At 40.9% G+C, this 23926-nt stretch overlaps 1 protein-coding gene across 7 annotated transcripts in view; it reads left to right on the forward strand.

Moving 5' to 3' along the window:
• DAAM2 (dishevelled associated activator of morphogenesis 2) overlaps positions 1–23926 on the forward strand; it is a 204208-nt gene that overhangs the window by 73522 nt on the left and 106760 nt on the right. For all 7 annotated transcript variants that reach the window (XM_048296264.1, XM_048296265.1, XM_048296262.1 and 4 more), the window contains one exon: positions 8609–8811. In XM_048296264.1, coding sequence (XP_048152221.1) covers positions 8638–8811 — 174 coding nt within the window. In that variant the 5' untranslated portion in view covers positions 8609–8637. The remainder of the gene's footprint in view (positions 1–8608; positions 8812–23926) is intronic.

The raw sequence follows: 23926 nt of genomic DNA on the forward strand, positions 1-23926 counted from the left end.
CCTGATCAGAGTGTTAGAATGGAAATCAATCTTTTTTATGCTATGATGACATCAGACAACAGATGAAATTTTATTCTACTAATTGTGTGAATAAGAAAACAGCATTTCACAGGGAAATAAGCAGGAGTTTGGGGGGGTGTAACTGGACCTTTACCATTTGTTGTTTTTCTTGGACTGCCCTGGCAGTTCTTACAGAGTATTTCTCTCTCAGTAGAGGCACTCTAATGCCCTCAGCTGCTTATTTTGTCTGGAAAATTCAAGCACCCAGGATAACGATGACAACAACGGTAACATTTTGACTCCCAAATCCCTTGGCAAAATAGTTACATCATGTCTGGAAATAATTGGGCAATGACAGAATGGAAAAATTACAATGACTCAAACAAGACAGGGACGCTCTTAGTAATAGGGTTTTGTGTGTTCATTCTTCTGAACATGGCAGTTATTAGTGCTACTGGGAAATTCTGGATTGACTTCCTTTGTAACTAAACCCCACTCTTCCCAATAGAAATATTGGAGAGATTTTAAGTTCCTAGACCCAGCTTTAGTACTAACCTAAAGTACTAATCTGCTTTACTAGTATTCCTGATCTTATGGCATAGAGGATAGAGTGGGACACCTAGTTCTACAGATCACTCAATCCTTGGCTTTTTTCCTGAGGTGATCAAAAACGTTGCTCTGGGGTATGGATGTTTCATCCTTGGGACCTGGTCTTATGGATAGAACTGACAGACATTACTGATTAGTCAGTGTCATACAATGATTTTAAAGATATTTCATACCGTAAGACCTGTAAAAGGCACAGGACTTCATCTTCCTGTAGAGGAAAATAGTCGTCTTCTGCATTGAAGCTGAAGAAGTGACGTGCTGGTTCTGGCTGTCAGTTCGTATGTCTGCTTAACCAATGTTACCATGATCTATTTAATATTCAGTCTATGATTTCTTATATTGAATAAAGGCTTCATCTTGCACTCCAACTCCCAAGGTACTTTTTCTGTGAAATTGCGTCACTGGATTCTACCCATCACCAAAAGAAAGTAGAGAAAATTGAGAGTCTAACTTGGGTTCTGCTCCCTAGATCTGTAGCTTCTAGAAAAGGAAGTTCAGACCCACTCTGTTGAGTAGCACACACACAAACTAGGATTATAGCCTGGTCCTGAAATCATGGCCCTAGAATTATAATATAATTTTGTCAAGCCTTAAAAATAATATTTTTAGGATCTGAATTATTTCAAAAGTAGAATCTGGGAATTGTAGAGACTGTTTGAAAGTACTTGCTGCTGCATGGTCTTATCCTTAGTCAGAACTGGGTTTTGGGGTGCCATCTGTGGGGTTTGTGAGATTTTTTTCGTATTTTTTTTATGCAGTGTATTTCCCATTGGCTCTTACAGCCACAGCAATTTGATGAGCAGTGACATAATAAACCAACCCATGTAGTGAAGCTAATGTTGTGGTGGAGGAAATCACTGAATAAATTCCATTATTTCATAAAGGACAAATTTATCCATGCTTGATTCATGGACACTGCTAAATGCTGTCTCTACAGCAGCATCATTACTGGGGGGTGAACCTGTTGTGTCCTGGCCAGATTCCAGCCAGGTGATTACCTTTTTGCTGGCCTACTTCTTTTATTTCTGTTTGTATAGTATCACAGTCTGTTTGGCACTGTAAAATGACTGGTTTAAGCAGGTGAGTAAGACCCTGCACTGAAGAACCTACAACCTCAGTGGCACAGCTAGGACAATAAAGTAAAATACAACAAAAATAAAACATAAACAAAGTGTGGCACAGTCTTTGCAGCTTGTGTCATGCAGTAGGTGTCTCTTAAGAAGTATTTTTCTCTTCAATATCTGCTTAAAAAAAAAAAGGTTTTACAGTGTGAGGCATAGGAAATGGCTACAGGAAGCCATTTCAATTCTAAGAGTTGTCATGGAAAAAAAGGAGATCTTGCAATGAAACAGTGAAAAACTAGAGAATAAAAATAAAACTGGTAGAAAAGAAGGAAAGAGAGAACTAAGACTACAAAGGAGCACCTTTTTTTTCTTAATAGAAGGGAATGGGTAATCTTTTGTGACATATATGAACACAACAAATGTGGGTCATGGTGAAGAAGGCAAGATAATTGATCTTGGTAGCAGTGACTTTCTGACTGAGAAGGAGAGGGAGGGTATCTGTAAATGCTACTGAGACTGCAGTGCTGCAACACCAGAGAACCAAGAAGTAACATTGAGGGGGGCAGGGAGAGAAGGACAGGACTCCAGACGACTCTACTCAAACCAGAAAGGGTGATTATATTTACGCAGTGTGCAATCCTGTTCATTCCACCACCATGGTGGTTTGAATTGCTGGCAAGCATGCCTAAGTGTGGAATTGACAAATTAGGATGCAAATTTGTGGTACAATCAGACACTGAGGAGATGAAGAACATGCTTACCTTGGATTAACAGTTAAGGTGTGAATTTTACTTGTTTTGTTTGCAGTCTAAGCTGTGGTTATCTCATAGCCATTTAGAAATGTTAAAGATCCATAGATTACTTGTGTATAAATGAGATGCAAGGATGTTATTAAGACTCAGCATTTGGTGTCTAGGAGGACGGATTAGTTTTGACTGTTCCCTTTTGTGTGTGAAGTCATAGTTATACGAAACTAATGCATTTGCAAACAAACAAACAAACAAACAAACAAAAAACTTTTTAGCAAGTAAAACAGTGAATGGATTATTGGGTCAGCTCAGTTAAGTGTAGAAAATTATTAATCTGTACTTCATTAAGGGGTGGAAAAAAGGTATAAAGAAGCATTTAACTATTACTAGCCAGATTCATGACACTGACTTTAACTGCTTTGTTGCTCTTTTCACTTTGTATTTTGAATCTTGTATTTTGTTATTTTTAATTTTTTTTCCTATGAATACAATTTAGATAGATTAATGATTAGGAGGAACACAAGGAACCTGCAGGCATATTTTTTCCTGTTTTCTTTTGTTTGGTTTTTGGTTTTGTTAGTTAATTTTTCTGTAGAGTTATTTTTTCCCTCATTCTTAGGTGAAGACAGAGAAAGTGTTACAAATTAGAATTTCAGAAGAGAAGTCTCTTACCGTTCTTTAGCTTTTTGTTGTTGTTGGGTGTTGATAAGTTGGTATCAGGTGAGATGTAGTGGATTTGTGGGCATTAGCAGACTAGCATTAGTGGTCATTAGTCACCCAGCACATCCTGAGCATCCTTAAAGTATTAAAGTAAAGAGATTTTTGACAGACACGTTGCAGTAAGTAAGTTCATAGATATAGTTACACCTGACAGCCTTCAAATAGTTCTTGCCTTTTCTCGTATCTCAGAACTTATTTCTGAGGCAAATAAATGAATAAAAATTAAATAAATATGAATATAATACTATGTATGTAATAACAGACAATCTTTAGGTCTGTGGAATGCTTTGAAATTATCAACCATCTCAGTTTTAATGGGCAGGTGTGTAAAACAAACCAGACATGACTTCCTGGACTGTCTTGCAAAGTCCTCATAAATACCAAGAGCTCTGCACTCTTGTTTTGATGTGTTGTGGAAAGAAAAATCTGTGAACTGGCTTCAAATGCACAGCATGATTTGACCTGCCCTCTCTCCTGTGGTGGAACTGTTAAGTGTGGGCCATGGCTAATTGGCATTGAGTAGCCACTGCTGCACAGGACCCTGCTTGTTTCCAGATCACTTCCAGTGATGTGTTGATCTATTTTGGGTCCGATGCCTTCCTGTCCAACATAGCAGGCAGGTGTGATCTTCAAGAAGCCTTACCTTCCCTGAAAAACAAGGTTTTAACTTTGTGGGTTTTAAATGTTTTTTTAATTGCTGTTTTGTGAGCTGGAGACCAGGAGGCTCCTTAGTACGGTGACAAATCCAAACCAAAGGAGCTGGGTTACTATTAAACATGCAACAAATGGATTGTTTGTCTGCTTCCTTTCCCCATCCCCCATGCAGCAATTGCCATATAGTGCACCTGACATCTGTCACATTACATGTGACAGCCATGGAAAATTCCCATGGTAATGGAACATGCCACGAAGATCATCATTCCACTGTCTGTGTACTGAAGAAGCAACGTGGTCCAGGGAACTGAGCATAGGATCAGTACAAAGCTCTTTCTCTGTATCCAGTGTGTATATTCAGACAGTTTTGAGCATGGTGCTTCTTTTCTTCATTTCATCATCAATAAGTGACGATGTAGGGAGCTGTTTTAATACCAGGAAGTTCTCATGGTTTATTATTTAATAGTTGAATAATATAGAGTTTTAACTTGGATTTGGGGGCTGTGGGTGAGTTGGTTTATATTCTAAACCAGTCTGAATTCAGATTTCTTTCTACATCAGTGATCACACATTACATCTACATGTTTTATCCTGCCACAGAGAAAGATAGATAACTTACAGGGAAATGCAAATTATTGACTTTGTTTCCTTTCCTGTTAGCATAAGATAGTGTGGGCAGTGATTCTTCATCATACATTTAGTCCCATGCATCCCACTCAGGTGAGAGCTGTGACTACATCCACTGATATTGTGTGTCTGTTGACGATCAGTGAAGATTCACCTCTGAAAGTGTTTACCATTAATGCTTCCTTATGTTGTGAACTGGTGTTGCATGACTGTGTGTGTTTAGTTGACCCACTGAGTTCTCTTTCTTCCCTTTTTCCAAAGGTGGTGATACAAAAGTAGTTTTCTCTATTTTAGTTACAGTTATGCTCCGGCTGCTAAGTGTGTTGAAGGACAGAACAGTGAGATAAAAACTACAATAATCAGCTCTCTTGTACAGGAGAGCTGCTGGCAGAGCAGTTGTTTCATGTGTCTTACTGTTTAGTGTATGTTGGCATGAAAATGACAATCTCTGAGATGAGAATGAAGAGAAGAGCGAGACTTAACGAAGCAATTTAGAAAGCAATTGAAAGAGGAACCTCGTAGGCAGTTAGCATGGATCTGATCCCATGTGGCTAAAACTTCTGATAAGGCTTGGAAAAATTGCATTAGCTAAATTATGTTTGGTCACTGGGCCAAATGGTTTAGAAATGAACACGTACGCCCTGTCAGAGGAAGAGGACATTGTTATAATTAGACCTTGGGCAAAGTTCCAGGCTGTGACTCCTGACCTGAGCCGAACCACAGATGGGGCTGGGGAGCAGAAGAGGGATTGCTATGAGGAGCGGGTGTGTGGTTAGCTGTTGAAATGACAACAACTTGTTTGTGTTGTGCAAAAGGGCAAAACAGTAGAACTGAGAAGAGCTGTGGGAGGGAGTTATGTGTAATAGTGGGATTCTCTCCAGAGAGAGATTTCCTATTGATTCTCACCGGGAGTGTATATATAGAAATACATAATTGCACATGTTTCATTTTTACTTGCCAGAAGTTGAGAGGCAATAGAGCTTAGATATTAGAAGAAAACCCCCTACCTTTTGTTGTTTTCATAAATTTTTAAGTCAGCTTTGCTATCAATTACCACTCAGAAAAATGAATGTTGCTCTTTTCTTCATTTTCTTTGTTGTCTCCCACCCTCTTCATTATTTGTAAGCACATTTTTCCCAGATTTGATTCTTGACAAAAGAAAGGCAAAAGAGAGAGAAAGGAAAGAAAAAATTTATTAACTTGGAGATAATTAGAAAATGTTTATTTTTTTGATCACCAACAAAAATCAAGAAGTTTTAATTAGTTATTAAATAGCATAAACCATGCAACTTACAGGATTCTGAAGGACTTCTACTTAACTGGCAGGCTTAATCTTTAGGGAGACAGTGCTCCAACTTAGAAATTTCATTCATTCATTAACTCATTCACTCACTCATTCATTCATTCAGTGATTCAATTCTAAAATACCTGTGCTGGATTCCTGTGTAACAGTCCTCATTTGCTCTTATTTTGACAGCATCTAGACACCTCACCTACGCACACAATTACAGTATTGAAGCAATACAGAAGTGTTATTTTACCCATCTATGTTAGTATGAATTTCTTGCCTGCTGCCTATAGAGGGATCTGGAAATTGCCAGTGTTAAGGGTACAAGTTGTGCGATGGAATGATGCTTTGCGAAAGCGAGCTTACTGTTCATGTGAGCTCTGCACGCTTTTGCAGAGTAGTAAAAACTAAGTAGCCTTGAGTTTCACAAGTGTGGATCCCAAGGAACTGCAGATTCTGTAAAAAAAAATCACAGTAAGAAACATTAGCTTGTGTGTTTCTCAGCATTATGGATGAAGAAAGCCTGGAGACCGACAACCCCTTAGATTAACCTGCTTAAGATGAAAGCCAAGTCATGAAATTTCAGTGCAGGACAACCTGTGGTAGCCAGACCAGGGCAGTACTCACCCTGTAGAAAATGCTGAGCTTCACATCCATTCACATAGTACTCATTTCCTGGTAAGGTACCTCTTTTGGCGAAGTTTATCAAAGTCTTGATCTGAGCTCATAAAGGAAAATGTTATGGTCCTATCACTTCAGTGGCTCAGCCAGTTTTTCCAAGGAGGATTCATTGTCCATGCCCTAGAGAATGCTGGTCCTTTGATGGTTGGTGGGGAAGCCTTTAGACAGTGGGCCAGAGCTTGCTTACAACTGAGTTGATGCAAATGTATTTGTGTTGCATGTAAATCAGGTTTGTCTCATTGAACTGAGTTCCTTCCAAAGGAAAGTTTTGTCAAAGTAATTGGTTCTAATCTCAGTCATGACCGGATTGCCGTAAAGGGCATTGCACTTGGAGTAATAACACTTGAGAAGATGGTCTGTAGTGTACAAGTTTAACTTCCGAGGCTCTCTTGTGAAATCTTTTAGCAACTGAATCTCTTAAGTGTCCACTACTGAGAGGAAACAGAAATTGCCATGCACTTCATTGTGATAGATTTGAGAGCATTTTGGTTTTGCTGACTGAAGCTGTGTCAAAGACCAGTTCAGTTTTAAGTTGACCTTTGGCATCTCCTAGTGAGAAGCCGATGTTTTTATGAATGGGCTTTTGAAGCCAGCAACATCCTGCCCTGGTGAATCCTGCTGGGATGTACCACCCCTTGCAGAGCTGGCATAGAGAGCAAAGCAAAGTGGGCATGCCAGAAGACAGTATTTTTTACCAGCTTGGTTTCCTTTCAGCTACGTGAGAGTTGCAGCTGATGCCCCTCCAGTACATAAGAGAATGTGCTAGATAAATTAAGCCCAGCACAGAATAGGGCAGGTGATTCCTGCCAAGCACATGGTGCCATAAGGGTGGAGGTTTGGATGGTCTGTGCATTTTTTTTGTTGTTTGTTGCTTAGGTTTTTCTTCAGTGAGCATGCCAATTTCTGCACAAAACGTCCCTGGAGACCTTCTAGCTGTGCTCTGTATGTGAAGTCCCACTATGCAACTGCTGTCCCGAAGGTGCTTTTCCTTGCACAGCTACTCAGTCTCTATGAAAGCTCAAAGCAGCCTTGTTCTGGCAAGCAAACAGACCAAAGCACTGTGGGGCAGGTTAGGGCAGCAGCTGCTCTGATGACAAAGCTCAGCTGTGTTGCTGCTGATACAGCATCCAGCATCCTGTGGTTTGGTTCACCTGCCACCTCCCTCCTGCTCCTCTGCCCTATGCCCAGGGAGACTGGCTTCACAACAAGCTTTAATTATTTACTGTCTAAGGATATGGCTTATTCTGCAGATTAAGTGAAAAAGTGAAGTCCTTAAAAATATAAAACAAATAAGCCCCTGAGCTGTCAAACAACAAGTCCCTTAAAAGGGCAAAATATGTGGCTCTCTGTGCACTGCACAGATCCCTCCTTTCAAACTGCTGGCAGGAGACTTCCTGTTTGGATGGGCCGTGCACAAACGGTGTTGTGTGGTACTGAATTCTGTCACTTCCCAGCTTCTCCTTCAGGCCTCCTTTTGCCTCCCTTTATACTCCTGATACCAAAGCCCCTCAAGCCTGGGTCCTGTCAAGATGGTATCTGGCAGCTCAAATGTAAATCTGAAAGCATGCATTAGCACTGTGCTGTTTCTTCCCTGAATACACAAAGCAGCCCAAACTAGTTATGTGTGTTTGAAAATGGGATGGACAAAATGGTCCTACTGTGATAGTCCTGGCCATGAAGGAATAAGTGAATGTTTGGTGGTCTGGCTCTGCAGTGGTGGAAAATTGATGTCTGCTTCATTGTTTCATTGTTTTTTAAATTTTGGTCCAACGGGATACCTTTGGAAGATTCTTCCACATGTTTGGGGTAAATTCTCCCATACATGCTTTTTTCCTTCTGATAGTTTCTTTCCTTTATTGTAGTAGTGAGAGAAAAGCCTATACCAGCATTCCATGGTAGCATTCAGTCTTGGCTACTGAGTACTGCTGATAAATCTACCTGCTGGGAAATTCCCCACTGAGTTTGTAAAACCTTTTCAGAAAAACTGGGTGAAGTGATTCTACACTGCCATGGAAGAACATGTTTATACCATATGAAGGCCTAGCTACCTTCTCGAGCTTGAGTGTTTATTTTGCTCTTTTGGGTATCAGATCCTTCTGTCCTCTTCCAGCTATTACTCCAGTGACAGCCATTGTAACTGCACAGAGCTGCACAGATTCAACAGTCTTGTTTATCATCTAATGTCTGTTGGTTTTGTTTTGGTTTTTTTCCTACAGAACATGATCAGAAGATAGCATCATACACCATGATCATGGCCCCCCGGAAGAGGAATCGTCACGCGTTGGGGTTTCTTTGTTGCTTTGGAGGTAGCGACCTCCCTGAAATCAACCTCAAGGACAATAACCCCCTCCAATTCCTTGAGTTTTCTGTCCCAATCCCACCAGCAGAAGAGCTCAATGCCAGATTCGCCGAACTTGTGGTAAGTTTCTGCTGACAGATTGATATATTTACAAAGTGGATGAACTCTTCCCTTTAAAGGAGGAGTAAGGGGACTTAAGGGATTTATTAGAGAGCTTCTATTGAAGCTTTTAAAAAACCCTTTTCATTCTTGTATGACTGGTTACTTAGTAGGAGAAAGGTGGCAAAAAACCACTTGATAGTGGCACTGGGTATAAATACAAAAAAATGTTTAAATGTGCTTATTTATTCCTATAGCACTAGGCAATTCTCCAGGTGTAGGATTGGGCATATTAGAAGAGACCTCTCAAGTTGTCTAGAGAGAGCTGACAGTCAATTTCTTGTTTACAACTTTGGCATAAAATCTGCTGTATAATATAATACAGTGCAAAATCTTAGGGTTTGCAGACATATAAAATAAGGACTATTTGGTTTTGTTGATGAGTAGTATTCTGCTGGTGAAGTATAAGAATCAGGTGACCATGCTAATTATGTTTCATCAAATAGCTGTCTTTGAACCATGAAATGGTGCTGTTGCAGCAACAGCCATAAACAGGAAGAGAAGGAATTATTTCAGATGAACTTCGTTGTTTGCTTTTGTGGTAAATGTTGCAGACTCCAGGAGCCAGACACTTGCTTTTCATGCCTGGCATCAAATGACTTCACTGTCTTTGTCTTCTTGTTCAGCCTGAATGCAAAACACAGGCAGAGGTCACAGGGCTGGGTTGTTTTGCAAACTGTGTCGTAAAGATGATGCCCATTTGATGCAGCTGATTAGATTTCTCATTGCCATTCTGAGATTAGAGTTTATGTAAAGCAAGACATCTGTAAGTGTATGTATGCCTGAGGAGTGCAACTGAAGTGAGGAATAGAACAGAAAATATTGGATCTCAGCATCAGAGGAGTTTGCCAATAGTCTTTCTAGCTTATACTTAACATTAGCCCAATAGATTCTTGTCCATGGCCATAGCCTTGAAATGCTATAGCAATGAAGATAACCATATAATTTGCATATTCAATTGGAGGTTAATATATGGCCAACTATAGTATGTCGTACCAAATACAGGGACAGCTGTAGTTTGTCAGATCGGTGGTCTGACAACCTAGCCCAGGCTCCAGTTTCAAGATGGGGTCTAAAGCAGATGGCTAGGGGAAAATATAAGGTGCTGGAGACTGTAAGGTGTGGCCATAGGGTGGTCTTTTCCAGGATACTCTCCAACCCTCTAACAGTTTTCAGCTCAAGAACTTCCTCAGTCAAAAGTTGTGTTCTGTGTACATAGTAAATTGGTATGGAATTCTTTTCCATTAACTGTATTCGCTTCCCCAGCACCCATTAGCATTGTCAGTATTCTGTGGCAGGGGCACAGAAAGGAGTCAATAGGATTTGCAGCTGTTTCAGGAAGAATAATGTGTGCAGCAGAAGAGAGCCTACTTGCTTCGAAGTAATTTGCAAATGGGGAATCTCCTCTTATGGAAATATTTCACAAAATTTGGGTCTATATTTAGGTCAGTTTGCTTTTTGTGTGAGACTGCTTGAGTTCCTCTTAGAAAATGCAGCTGTCTGACTGTGGAGAGTTCCATGTGGTGACAAGAGTAAGAGTGTAATCTGTAATCTGCTCTGCTGACGATTTATTTCTGGATGCTGCTTAACTATTGGTTTTCACATGCAAAGCTTGAACTGCTGTATCAAAGTTCATCTCTCTCCAATACCCAGATCTATTGAAGCATTCAAACCAGCCTTCCTGAAGACGTCACCAACAGATGTGCTTTGCTCCTGAACTTGGCTTGCTAAACCTTGAACTTGTTTACCTTCGGGTCACAGTGAAAGACCTGCTTGAGTTGCTGCTGGGTTTTGCTTATTGAGAAGGGTATCAGTTTTATGAGGAGTTTGAGAGTTTGTGGTGGTATGAATGATGCTTTTAACTTCTAGTTTTATGTCTGGCAAATACTGGTGTTCCATGTGCTTGCTTGTGGCAAAACAGCTCACAGCTGCCTCATGGAAGTCTATTAAACAGTATAATTTATAATGTTTCTGGTGCAAAATTTAATGACAAGTATATGTGATGATCTGTAAAAATTTTTGGCCACAGTAGTTTGAGAGTTGTTGGTTTATGCTATAACTTATTAAATGTGCTGACAGCTTGTAACTGGCATATGCATTTCAAACAAATGAAGCCATTGAAATGAAAACAGATCATATTCAGTTCTTATATTTAACGATAGCACCCCAGCCATCATTGCATGAGAAGTGAGCTGGGACAGAAAAGTGCTATTTTTCAGAAGGTTAATAGTGTACATCACACATTTTTATAAAGCAGCCAGATAGGATGGCAGTGCATGTCCATAGGAGTTCCTGATTAGACAGGTAACATGAGAGCAGTTAAGGGCTTTATGTGTGAGTAAGTTATTATTATATCTCACACTATTATGTGTGAGAGAACCTGGGCTGGAAACTGGGTTGGCAAAATGCAGAATTTGCCTAGAAGGGTTACTTTGTCCACAGGTCTGGATTAATGCATGTTCTATGAGACACTAAAATAAAACAGGCTACATCTGTATTGACAGCTCAGATGAGATTTTAATTGGATTAGAAAGATTCAGTCTGTAAATGCACCAGTGTAAATCAGCGACCTGGAAGTGCCTGAGAGAGCTCTGTGCTGTGTGCTAGCTCCCTGCTGCTTATCCTTTAAGGTCTAGTCTGGGTGCACTTGTACTATATAAAAACCAGATTTGAGTGTAAAGCCTTTTGACCCAAATCCCCGAGTGAAATGATGACACCAACATCATCTGAGATCTGTAGTGAGAAGAGCATTTGTGTTAGCTCCTTGAAGCAGGCCCAGGGGCTATAGCCTCATCTTGCCATCTGCTCTGCAAAGGGTATAATGAAACATTGGTGTGGTTGAATGACTTTTTAAAAGCCTTGTTTTTTCCCTTGTTGCAGTTAAAATGTGGGGCATTTTCCCATGTAAGAGTTAATGACAAGAAAACTAAGCATAGCTGTGCTGGAGAAGTCTCCCTTGTGACAAATTTTCCAATCCAGTAAATATTCAGTATGTTTCTACCTTGCTTTCTGAGGAAAACTGGCATTTTGAGGACCAGGAGCATGTCCTCTTCTCCTGTCCTTGTCCTTAAACTAGTATCAGGAAAAGCGAATTTTGAGATGTCCATTTTTCAAGGGGAAGAAATTAGGAACATGTCAGGATTCTTTATTTGTGATGGGCTTGATGCCTAGGTTTTAACTTTTCTATTTTCCTGATTCTGTACTGCTTAGAGTGTAACTCTGAGGTTTCTTGTAGCTTGATAATTTCTGCTTACTTGTTCTAGGTAGACATAACAAAGCCTCTCTGGGCCTGTTCTCCAAGGTCACCCAGACCATTCTAGGCCCAAAAAGTATAATCCAAAGAGCTTCTAAGGGAGCCAGCGGAGGGGAAATTACATCATTGAACTGAAGCTTTAATTGGAGAGTTAACCCTGATATGCAAATGGGCCACACCTATAAAGGTGTAAAGAACTCGTGACCTGTCGTCCATCTTGGGGTCCATTTTGGCAACAGCCTCTGGCTCCCAGGGTGTACCTTTGAAGGCCTTTCAAATAAATACCTATTTTATTCTTTTACTCCTGTCCAGTCTCTGTGTCTAGGAGGCCTCATGAGGCATCAGGCTCACATGACCCATTCCAGGCTTTCAAACTTGCTTGTGTAGTCTCCAGACTGAGGCAGATACGTGCGAGCTGCTCCGTTTGGGAGATACACCCAGACCATCCAACTGTGTAATGGCAGCTGCCTGACTGGACTCTGACCAAGGCAGTGACTGTGAGATGATAAGCTGATGCTGATTTCAGCTGAAATGCCTGCTCTTCTTGCCACTCAACCAGAAAAACAATTCTAGGATGGATCCTTGGCTTTTGTGTTACTTGAAGCTGGATGCTGTGTTTATGCCTTGTCTGATCAATTAGAAAATTTAAACAGAAAGAGTTACTGCTGATAGGTCCCAAATTCTATCTTGTTCTATTCCATTGGGAACATGTGCAGGGAATAGGTCTGAATGAAGACTGTGGCCTATAGTGATTTGGAATGATTTGGTTTGGGCTAAGACAGGAGATGATGTACCAGCTCTCAGGACATCTGCTGGCAGTGACTGCCTTGGGATTAGTGCGGTGGTAGCAGTACAGGTAAGTCCTTATCAAAGTCTAGATACACAAAATACAAAGAGAATAAAAATATTTGTGGCCACAAGTTTTGCCCCTCAAAGGCCGCTTTTGTGAAAGAGGACAGAACAGCTGGCGTTAGCATCTCCCCTTCAACGAACAGGCAGAGGGAGAAGCTCTAGGAAGCAGCGTGTGTGGGCTGGTCCTGTACCTCAAAAATTGTAAAACTGGCTGATGTGACCATCATCACTTCTGCTTCCATTCTGCCACGTGCAGCACTGTAAAGTGCTGCTGCAGATGGTGGTCTGTTGGCAGGCTCCAAAATGGTTTTGTGCCTGCTGGCAAAAATATCTATGGTAGGAAAATACGTTTTTCCTTGTACAGATTTATTGACTGATCAGGAACTACAGAAGAATCTGGAAGAACTATTGTAAGGCAAAGGGAAATAACTTTTTCATGGAATAGTTTTTCTGTGTCCTTGTTCATATTTGTTAGCAGCAGTGTATTCTTGTCACAGTGGATTCTGATGCTTTCTGCTCATTTTTAGAATCCTGGACTCTTCTTGATGATTAAAGATGGTGCACTGCTTGACACTAAAGATTTTGCCATCTAGATCTCTTATACCAGCAACCTGATCCCAGATTGGAACTCAGATCATACCAAGAAGGGCGACTTAAATGCTGGCAATTCAGAAAAAAACAGAAAAACATGGAGAATGCTAGCACAGAGGAAAGAGCAGTGTAAAGCACTTGTGCTTTTGTTGTTTTTCTTTTTATTTTGTTAGTGACTGTGAGAAGGTCATGGTATTTGAGAAGGTGGAGTGCAAGATTCTGTATTTTAAGATGCAAGGTCCTTGGGGGAAAAATGGAGTTGTCTTTTGAGTTTATGTTTTCAAAGTTGATTGTGTCATTATATCCTCCAAACTTGAATGGGTTACCTTCAGCACGTTAGATTCTTATACTGGGGAAGATGTGAAAAATGCTTACTGTTATACTTTTGTGGTCTTATCTGCCCTTGAAGCATTCTCACATTTAGCTCAGGTGGGATATTGACCGGAATTCCCTGTCATGGTTTGTTTCTCTTACGTTGCATTTGAACCCATTTAATTTTTAGTTTGGCTTTTTTTTCCTTTTTTTTTTTTTTTTTTTTTTAGTTTTTTTCTCTGAGTCCCTAAGGAAGGGGTTTTGTTGGCTTTATGGGTTCACAAAATCTTTTTGTCCATATTCCTATTTACCATCTTCACAGGCTTTTCCAGAAAAAAACTTAATAGGTACTTTTGGCATAAAATCTAAAGGTCAGGTTGCTGCACAGGTGAGGCAGCATATACTCTTCTCTCTCTAGATCTAGCATTCTGATCCTGTTGCAAACCCCCAGATTTTGTGGAGAAGATGCATATGGAACTGCTGTGTATTCCTGAACAATAAGACCACTGGAAATCAAGCCCATATTTTCCCCGTAATATTGCCTGAGTGCAATTAAATGAAGATTGAAGCGAGTGCTGAACAAAGGTTTCTGTCCTTCCCTCAGCCCATGCTGGGAACCATGACTGAAACTGTAACCATGGTTTCTGGCATCAGAGTTGGCTCACTTTCTGAGTTAAAGATGAACGAGCTCAGGAATCTAGCTGGAAAGAATGGCAGTGGTGTTAGTAAAGAGAAGAGAGAAAATAAGAGTAATGTTAATTCCTTCTCCTTCAATCTCCTTGAATAAGAGCTGTACAGAGGAACTCCCATGAAGATGAAAAATACGAGGTGGAGATGTGGCAGGAGAGTCCAAGCAGCAGAGGCAGCAACTCTGTATCCTCTGAACAGTCTGATAGCTTCTGTAACCATGACTAGAACTTTTCAATGCTTTGGGTCACCTGAGGAAGGAGGATATCTACAGCAAGATACCTGTTGCTTTACTGTACCTTTTGTTCTTGCCTTTTTACTTTGTCCTCTCCACCACATGGGTCTCTGTTGGTTTTTCTGCACTTTCTACTAATCCCTTCCTAAGTAAATCAGTGTCTTGGTCTTGCCCTGAAATAGAGCTGTGGAAGTAGTGCAATGTTTGCTGCTGTTCTGTATATTACTCTGCTCTCTTGGTTTCTCAACATACCAGGCTAGTATTTGTGAGCACTTTAGTGCCAGAATGCTGAAAGGAGTAGCTAGTGTTCTCTGCGTACATGAGCCATCCACATGACTGGGATCTATGCTTGGGCTCTCAGCACAGAGGCAAAAGAACAGTGGGGTCACCATAGACATATTTCTATTAGCATTGGATGACATCACCAGTAGCATAAAGTTTGGGAAAATTCTGCTCTTTGCTTACTCTCTGAAATCTCTCTACATCTGTTCCTTCTCTACTTTAAAAGAGAGTAAAATTCTGTGATTATTGTCTCGTTTCCCAGAGGAGAGAAAGTTGATGTGAAAAGGAAGAAAAAGAGTTTTATGTTGAAAGAGTAAAGCATGGAAATATCTGGGAATTTGTTTATTTATTTCATCAAAGGAAGCAAAACAATTTCTGAGCAAGGCATCAGTTTGGCACACGCTGGATAACATACCTTCAACAGCCACGGGGAGATGAGGTCCAAACCTAAATAACTGCAGTAGTGGTTTCCACTGCAAACAGCTGACTTAGAAGTAGCAACTTCCCTTCATGCCTCGTTCTCCCTTGCAGACCATTTAGTGTAATGGATACAACATAAACCTCAGATGAAAACTAGGCTTCACCACATTGAATAAGTACTCCCATATATCACCCGTCCCACTCAAGCTTGCCAAGTCCTAGCTGTGGCAGTGTTCGTGAGGCCCCTTTTTTGGCTCTTCAACCTGCAAGAGTATTTATGTGGTAAAAAGTACAAGAAATGCTTCCATTGTGATCTTTCATGTGAATATAGACAAAATATGTCAATGTGTGTAGGAACATTAGCTGACAGCATCAGCTGTGTTTCTCGGTTTTTGCTGATGAGCTGGAAGAACAAAGTTCCCCATTTCTCCTCCAGTTCTCTTGTAATATTTTTTGGGAAGCAGAGATGCAGAGTTGCCTATTCTGTCTCTGGGCTCTCTGTATGGAGCAACACCTTTCCAGAAAAGTATCCTCTATGTCTGAAGCTTATTTAAGTCTTATTTTCTCATTGAAAGATTGTGACTTAGAAAGACATGCATGTTAGGTCCTTGCTTCATCCCCCAAACATGTGTCGTGTATTGATAACTGTATTTACTCTCATTTAAATTCAGGCATGTTACCAAGATCTGAGTGTTCAGGTTCTTAGTTAGTCTTATTATTAGTCTTTTGAGTCATTCTATCCCAATGCTGGGTTCATTTGAATACAGGGATTTACTTTCTGTGTCCCTTGCCCTGCATGTAAGTCATAGGTTCAGACTATGCCTCTGACAGGCCTGCAGCTTTGAGTTGTTGCTCAATGCAAATTTCTATGCAACTACGATTTAAAAGTCCCTCTATTCTGTTTTGCCCATAGGAGGAAGTTATTTAATTGTGTGCCCATCCCTCATCCCTTCTGTGCTTCTCTATAGTTAATTAATCTACCTAATCTGTCAGGAAGTGTAATGCCAAACGCACTCGACAGCTGCAATCCCCACTCCAGTTATTACTTCCTTTCTTGCACTTAATGAGGATGCACCAGTGGAGGTTGTAAGAAAATGCTACTGATGAGACCAAGGCAGAATTTTCCTGACAAGAGGCTCATATCCAGAAAGAAGCCTTGGCATCACCCTCTGAGTAGAAGATGCTGTATCTGAAAACAGAGAAAAAGCAAAGCTTTGAGGCAGCAAATCACTTTCTTCACTGATGGCGTCCAGGCCACAAAAACTTTCCTTTCTCTTGGGTTAGTTTATAGTTGTCAGATGAATATTTTTCATGCACTCAGATGCACTTGTCTTCTGTTATAATAATGGCAGAAGAAGTGGGTGGTTTAAGATTTCTCAAGCAAAGGGTGCTGGGGCTTGGGAGGTAAAAGCTCTTCATGGTATCAAAATCTGTCTAGTTAGGGACAGAGTTTCTTTATGTCCAGCATAGTCCAAGATTGTAAATACTCAGGATACCTCTTTTCTTTTTTAATTTTCCACACAGGAAAATTACATTTCCATACCTTTCTTATTTTTCTTCCTGCTCGACAGAGAGGCTTTTTCATAGTGTTGGGTCTGCTTTACATGTGTCCCATATGCAATATATGTGCACAAGTCCCTGATTTTAATGCACATACCACTACAAGAAGCTTTCTGTAGTTATTTGAGTCCAAATCCACAAGAAGTATTGTATTTTAGGCTTTGTAGCAGAGACAGCTTCCCCTTTCAGGTATTCACCTACATATTGATTCCTATGATAGGGACAGGCTTATGGCACTGAGTGCAGCACCAGCACTTTCTCACTTTAGGCACCCTTCCAGTAGGTGCAGCTGGTTGGCAGCTCCCAGCTCCCTGACCATCTGTGTAAGAAGCAGCAGTCACTATGCTGCAAATGTGTGAGACACAGATGCTGTGAGAGGAGCATGAGATGGGAGCCAGGTCTCACACTCCATGTCTGAAATCAGTAGGGTTGTGTAAACAAATGTAAATCCAGACCTTGTCTTACGTGCGAGATTTTGGGTGTGAAGAAGCTGGGGGTGTTACCAAAGTAGCTGTGTAGTTTTAAGGATTTTGTACAGGCATACATTGTGTTTTAGATGTTGCTGCTTTACTATGGACAGATGTACCCAATGTAAACCAGTTCAGTTTCACTGAAGACAGTAGCAGAGTTACATCGTTCACCATTGACTCCATTGTGGCCTGTGTGATATTTTCTGCATCTGTGGTGGTTGTTGACTTCTGAATATCCCAAGGAGAGCATACTGACTGCCTTTCTGGAAAGTGGGAAGGGTCGTGGTCACGGTTGGAATACTTGAAGGGAATGTTTGAGTGTGCTCTGAGAATGATTTGCTTAACAGTAGACATGAAACACCTGAGAAAGATCTCACAGGTCTACATATTTTTAACAGGGTAATGCTATTGTTCCATGGGAACATGCAGGGAAATGCATGTACTGCATCCAGGGCAAAAGAGGAGAAGTACTGGATTTTGGGAGCACAACAGATACGTAGCTTGGGATGCAGGAGGGGAAAGAACAGATCTACCACTAGAGGATGGATGTGCTAAGTTGTCAATCTTATTTCTTTCCTCTATTGAATGCTTGGGAGCTGTCATGATATTCTAACCATGAAATCATGGATAAGGCTTGATGTTCAGAAATCTTGTGTCCACGCGTTTCTAACACCTGCATCACCTGATTTGATAATACTATCATGTTTTGGCATATCTGCAAGTGTTAAGCAGCGTAACATAAAAAGAAAAAAATAACATAAAGCTCTACTCTGGCCTATTTCCTTAGTATGGCATAATTAATATTTGAATGCTTTTGTGTTCCACTGTGGCTATAACAAAGAGTCAGCAACTTTCTGGTGAGCCTGAGGGCTGCTGAAGTGATAAAACACAGATGATATTGATAGCAGGAGTCATACTAGCTAGCTGGAAGGATCAAATTAACTTATCTTTATTTCAGCTTTCTGGAGCTTTTCCAGCTATGCTTGGATGGATATAGAATAGACAATTTTCTACCCTTTTCCTAGAATTGAACCACCATTTTCATATATTTCCTGCCACTTTGCCTGCTGACTTAGAGTGGGCTCTCTTCATTAGAAATAGCATAAACAGCAGCATTACAGGGATGTCCTATTGCCTCAACATTTTGGAATGGCTTCTCTGAGTATGATTCCTGCCCTTCTGTGGTTTCTATCCTTTAATTCTCTTTATTAGTGTTTTATGATTTTCAGAGTTGTATTTGATGGCTTAGAAATCTATTATTAAGACCTCATCCCTCACCTTCTGGAGAGAATATTTGAATCTAAATTTGGTCTGCTAAGGAAAGGTGAGAGATTGTTATAAATCAGATAAGAAAGGTAATATGGGATGAGAAGGTGCCACCTGGAAATGCATCTGTGAGAAATGACAAGAGGAAAGTACTATGTGTTGCAAGGACCATGTTGGCCAGATTGCAACTGGACAGGAGATTGTGATAAGGAGGAACAGTGTCTTCCAAAGTGTTGAAGAAAAAGACACAACAAATGAAATAACTGTGGTGCTGAAGGGAGAGTGAAGACCGATTGCAAAGATGGAGGTGATACGGGATGAATGCTAGGCCAAGATAATCTTTTGACTGTGTTTTTAAAGTGAATGAACATGCACGGTGAAGAAGGGAGGTTGACTGACAGATGTCTATTTCTTATGCAGCTCATAGAGGAAGGGCTGGATCTGAGATGTTGTAGGAGGTCTGTTTTGATACTTAGGCTGATGTCAGCAAGAAAGGGGAAGCCGGATCCAATATATAAAATTGCAGTAATTTGTAATAATTCCTCACCTGAAGCTGGGGAAGCAGTGAAATTTTGCAGTGAAATTTTCCAGTGAAGGGAAAAGGTTGAGAAACAGGATGGGATGTGTCTTGCTGGATAGTAGTTATCCTTATGGAGGTAGACTGTAGCTGGGGTTTAAGAGGAACTGTTAACAAAATAAGATAATTCAATGGAGAAGAAGATAACAATCATGAAGTATCATCTGTTTAATATGTTGACTAAGATTAGTTTCTGTCGTTGCTCACCTAGTAACAGTTTATATCAGATATAATCATTGCTCAGGTAGTGTATCATACAGCCTGAAGGAGAGTAGGGGAAAAGGGTTTGTAATTATGTCATGTCTTTGTGGATAGGTGGATTCTATCTTCAAACAGTACTCAAGGTTGTTTATTGTTCAGGGGGCTCTTTCAGTGTTGAAAGGAAATGACCTCTTCTTGTCATTTGCCTGGTGTGCAAGACTTCAAAGTGGGGAGCACAAGGTGCTACAGGTGAGGTGGATGGAGTAGCACCTTTTTAGGGTACAAGGTTTTCAGGTCAGCAGTTTCCTGGCACCTTCCTCCACACTAGGTAAGGGGAAGATTTTGGTGTCACTAAATACAGGAGAGGTCCTTCTGTTCATCCTTCAGCACCAAGTGGGAGCAGCACATGGAAAGCAAGTGTCAGAAGGTGCTTTTTCTGTCACTCATCACACCGGACTGCCTCCACAGCTGCTCTGGTTTGTGTTTTTTACTCTGAGGAAGTACAGACAGATGCCTTCCACCTGGCACTGAAACAGCATTAACCCCGAGCTTTTAACATTAGGTACCTTGTTGTCTCTAAGCTTGATGGGAGGAAAACCTTTCAAGAACATTGTATTTTCCTAGCTACCCCTGCAAGTTTACACTACTAAATTCATGCATTTGTGAGTTTGTTCCCTTGTGTGACACAGGGAATAGTAATGCTTCTTAAGCCAGTTTTGATACAGCATTGTAGCCAGATTGAAAAGGTGCTGAAAAGATGAAGCACATGTACATTATAGGCAGTACAGGAGTCTTCCAGTGGCAAATGTATTGTATTTGAAGAACTTGGCAGCAAATCTCTATCACTGCCTCCTGTCATAGACATTGCTCTGCTCTTATCTACTTGTTCTTTTTTTAGGGACAATCTGATGCAAGACTCTACTGCCTTCCTGTAGACGCAGTGGTGTATGCAAAGAGGCCCTAGTCAACCTTTGTATATTCTATGCACTTTTACATTAAAAACACTTAAGGGCGTCTTTTAATTTTGCAGTTTCCCATCATTTGTAGGCCACATAAAGGGCAAGACTGCCCACACTAACAGCCTTTGGAAAAGGTTAGCAGCGTGCACAACAGTGTTATGCGATGGTTTACTAGGTGGAGGCTTGAAGAATAACTTCTCCAAAGGAAATTACAAGGGGAAAGCAGATTGCAGTTTCTCAGTTTGGAAGGTGTCCAGGGAGATCCCTGAGTCATGGAAAATCCATTGGGAGTGCTTTAGTGGCTGTGTTTCAGCATTGCGTCTTGAATAGAGAGGAACAGCTGCACGAGTTTGTTGGTTGGTGTGAAGTTGTTGGCTTATACATTAATGATGTGGGAGAGCTTTGGGATTACAAATGCTTAACTAGATAGTAAATGCAATTATCATTTGTTGTTAGTAGACAATGCAAGGCACATGCTCATTCTTTTCTTATTCTTTTTGCTGTATCTTGTGAACATTTCTGATAATTTCTTTAGTTAGAAACATTGAGAGAAAAACATCTTAGCTGGTGTTTTCTTAAGCCCAGTGATGTCAGTGCAGTAGTTTCTGTTCTGATTATCAGAATACTTGAGCAATGAGACAGGACAGGGTGTGAGTGAATAACCAAATATAATGTCATGCCTTCAATTCACTGTTTGACATGGAAATACTCTGTTTATGTGAGGGAAGAGAATTGTGGAATTTTCCTCCACTTCGACCCTGAGGAGATAACAGAAGCCTCATATGTGGATGATATTCTAGCTGGTCTGGACTGATTAGTAGTAAATACAGATAATCTATTTATTGAAGTAGAAGTTAACAAATAGTGAAAAGGAGACTGATAAACTTCTCAGTCTATTTTGTGTCTGAAATCTGTGCTGTAGATTGTAGAGTGAGTCACTGTTAGAAGTGGTTAAGCTGAGAGGTTTAGTCTTTTACAATTTAAAAGAGGTTATTTAATTAATATTTTCCACTGGTGTAAGTCCACTCAATTTAATGGAGTTAGGGGCATTCTGATTTCTGGTTTGCACTACCAAATTTGGAATAATAACTCAGAGAGCAAGTGAAGAACTAAAGCTAGCTTCTGGTTTTGCTTTTATCTGTGTAAACCTGAACTTCTGCCAAAAATGATGTTGATTTACTGGAGTTCCTTTGAGTTTACCCTGCATATAAGCTTGAGCATGTGTTTCTAAGCTGCACAACCAAAGCTCAACAAGATGTTAATTTTGCTCATTAAATTCTTAACCAACCTCGCAGTTCCTCCTGCCCTTTTACGTAATATTTTATCAGAGATTTAAAGGTCAGCCAAGCTCTGACTTACCCTTGTTTTCCTCTATAGGGGCATATGGCAAATAGGATGCACACAAGAGGATAAAGGTGGGAGGGAGGAGTAGGTGGCACTGGCGCCCCTGGAAATTCAGCCTGCCTTTGGCACAGCAGCCATCAATCCCCAGCCCACATTTTGAAGGTTGAGCCAGCAGGACTGTGTTTGGGCAGGAAGTGATCAAAGAGGTGTGTGCCTGTGTGCTTTGGCACAGTCCAAACTGTGAATTGCTCCAGCCTAGGAACCTCCTCTGAACTCATTAGTATTAGAACAGAGAGGACTTTGTAGGGAAGGAGAGGGTTGGGAAGCCGGAAAAGTAGCAGTTTAGGTGGCAGTTTCCTAATAACCTTTCCCACAACTACCTTCCCATACGGGGTCTCAGCTAGAGGACCTTGGCATGAAAAACAAACCCTGGCACAGGGAGGGGGAAGGGAGGGAGGAAATGAGGGGAGGGGAAGGAAAGGAAATAAGGGTTGGAAAATGGGCACTGTGCTGAAACAGCAGATTTTATTTTTATTTAGTGTTATATCTACTGATACTATAGGCTCTGTTTGAGAGAAGTATTTATACCATGTATGTAATCACAATGTGGAGGTAAATTTGTCACTTGTACTAGAGGACTTGTAATCTGTCACAGTGAAAAAATTTATCAAGGAGTGGTATTACAGATGGAGTTCTGTTTGGTGTTTTCATTTAATTGACAGGATGGTGAAATACAGAGCACATCTATTAGGAAATTATCATCAGTGTAATCCAGGAAACTCTGGTATTTCTTATGCCCTGCTGTGTTGTCCCTCCAGCAGGTATCAGAGTGGTTGAAGTCCCCCAGGAGGATCAGGGTTTGTCGCTGCGAGGCTGCTCCTGTCTGGCCACAGAAGGGCTTCCTGCTCAGGCAGCCCATGAGAGACTCCCCCTATAATGTCACTTGTGCCTGTCCTCCCTTTAATCCTGACCCATAAGCTCCTAGTCAGCTCCTCATACATCCCCACTGGTAGGAGTGGATGGATTGAGGATCCCCTTCCCCAGCAACTTTAGTTTAAAGCCCTCTTCCCAGGCTTGGCAGCATGATAACTGAAGATGCTCTTCACCTTCTCTGACAGATGGACCCTGTCAGCCCCAGCAGACTAGGTTTCTCAAAATGAATCCCATGATCTGAGTAGCCAAACACATGGCTGTGGCACCAGTCCTGTAGCCATTAGTTGATTTACCAGATTGAACTGGTCTTTAAAATCCCTTCCCTTTGACCACGAGAATTGACAAAAAAGCTACCTGCCCTCCAGAGTCCCTTACCACAGCTTCCAGAGCTCTGTAGTCCTTCTGGATGCTCCTCAGACTGCTCCTGGTCATATCACTTGTGCCCACATGAAACAACAGCAGTGGATAATAGACCGTACGAGGCTTGGTAGTCTCACAGTGATATCCCCAGTATGAGCCCCCAGTAAGCAGCACATCTCTCTAGAGTGTGTCACTAGGCACATATCCATACTGCGGGTATGTTAAAAGATAAGCTTAAAATAAGGTGGAAAAATTGTGTGAAGAAATGATGGCATTCAATGCAGACAGTTAAAACTCCTTTTAATAGCAAGTCTGGTAATTCAGGATGGAAAGCAGCCAGGTACAATTTTTCAGAGAAAAATCTAGGGATTATAGTTGAGCATGAGTGAACATAAGTTATGTAGGTTTTGAGGGTTTTTGTAAGAAAAAAGAGGTCATTGACTATATGGAATATGTGGAGTATATAACCAGAAGTGCGGTCTGGAAGATGCATGAAATAAAATTTGCACTCAGCTTTGGTAAGGTCTCAGCTGGAACAGAGTCCCCACTTTTGAACTGTGCAATTCAAGAAAGATGTACTTTGACCGGGTGGAGGCCAGAAGTCAATTAGAAGAGGAACGAGAGATCCAGAGGACATAGCCTCTAAGAAAGATTGAAAGAGATGGGTTTGTTTAGCCTCAAGAAAGGCGACTGAGGAGGGACATTACAACAGTCTTTAACAGCCTCAAAAACTGTTATCAAGAGGAAGGAAAAAAATCTGCTTACCACATTAGT

Source organism: Corvus hawaiiensis, chromosome 3 (assembly GCF_020740725.1).
Source record: "Corvus hawaiiensis isolate bCorHaw1 chromosome 3, bCorHaw1.pri.cur, whole genome shotgun sequence".
Classification (NCBI taxonomy): domain Eukaryota; kingdom Metazoa; phylum Chordata; class Aves; order Passeriformes; family Corvidae; genus Corvus; species Corvus hawaiiensis.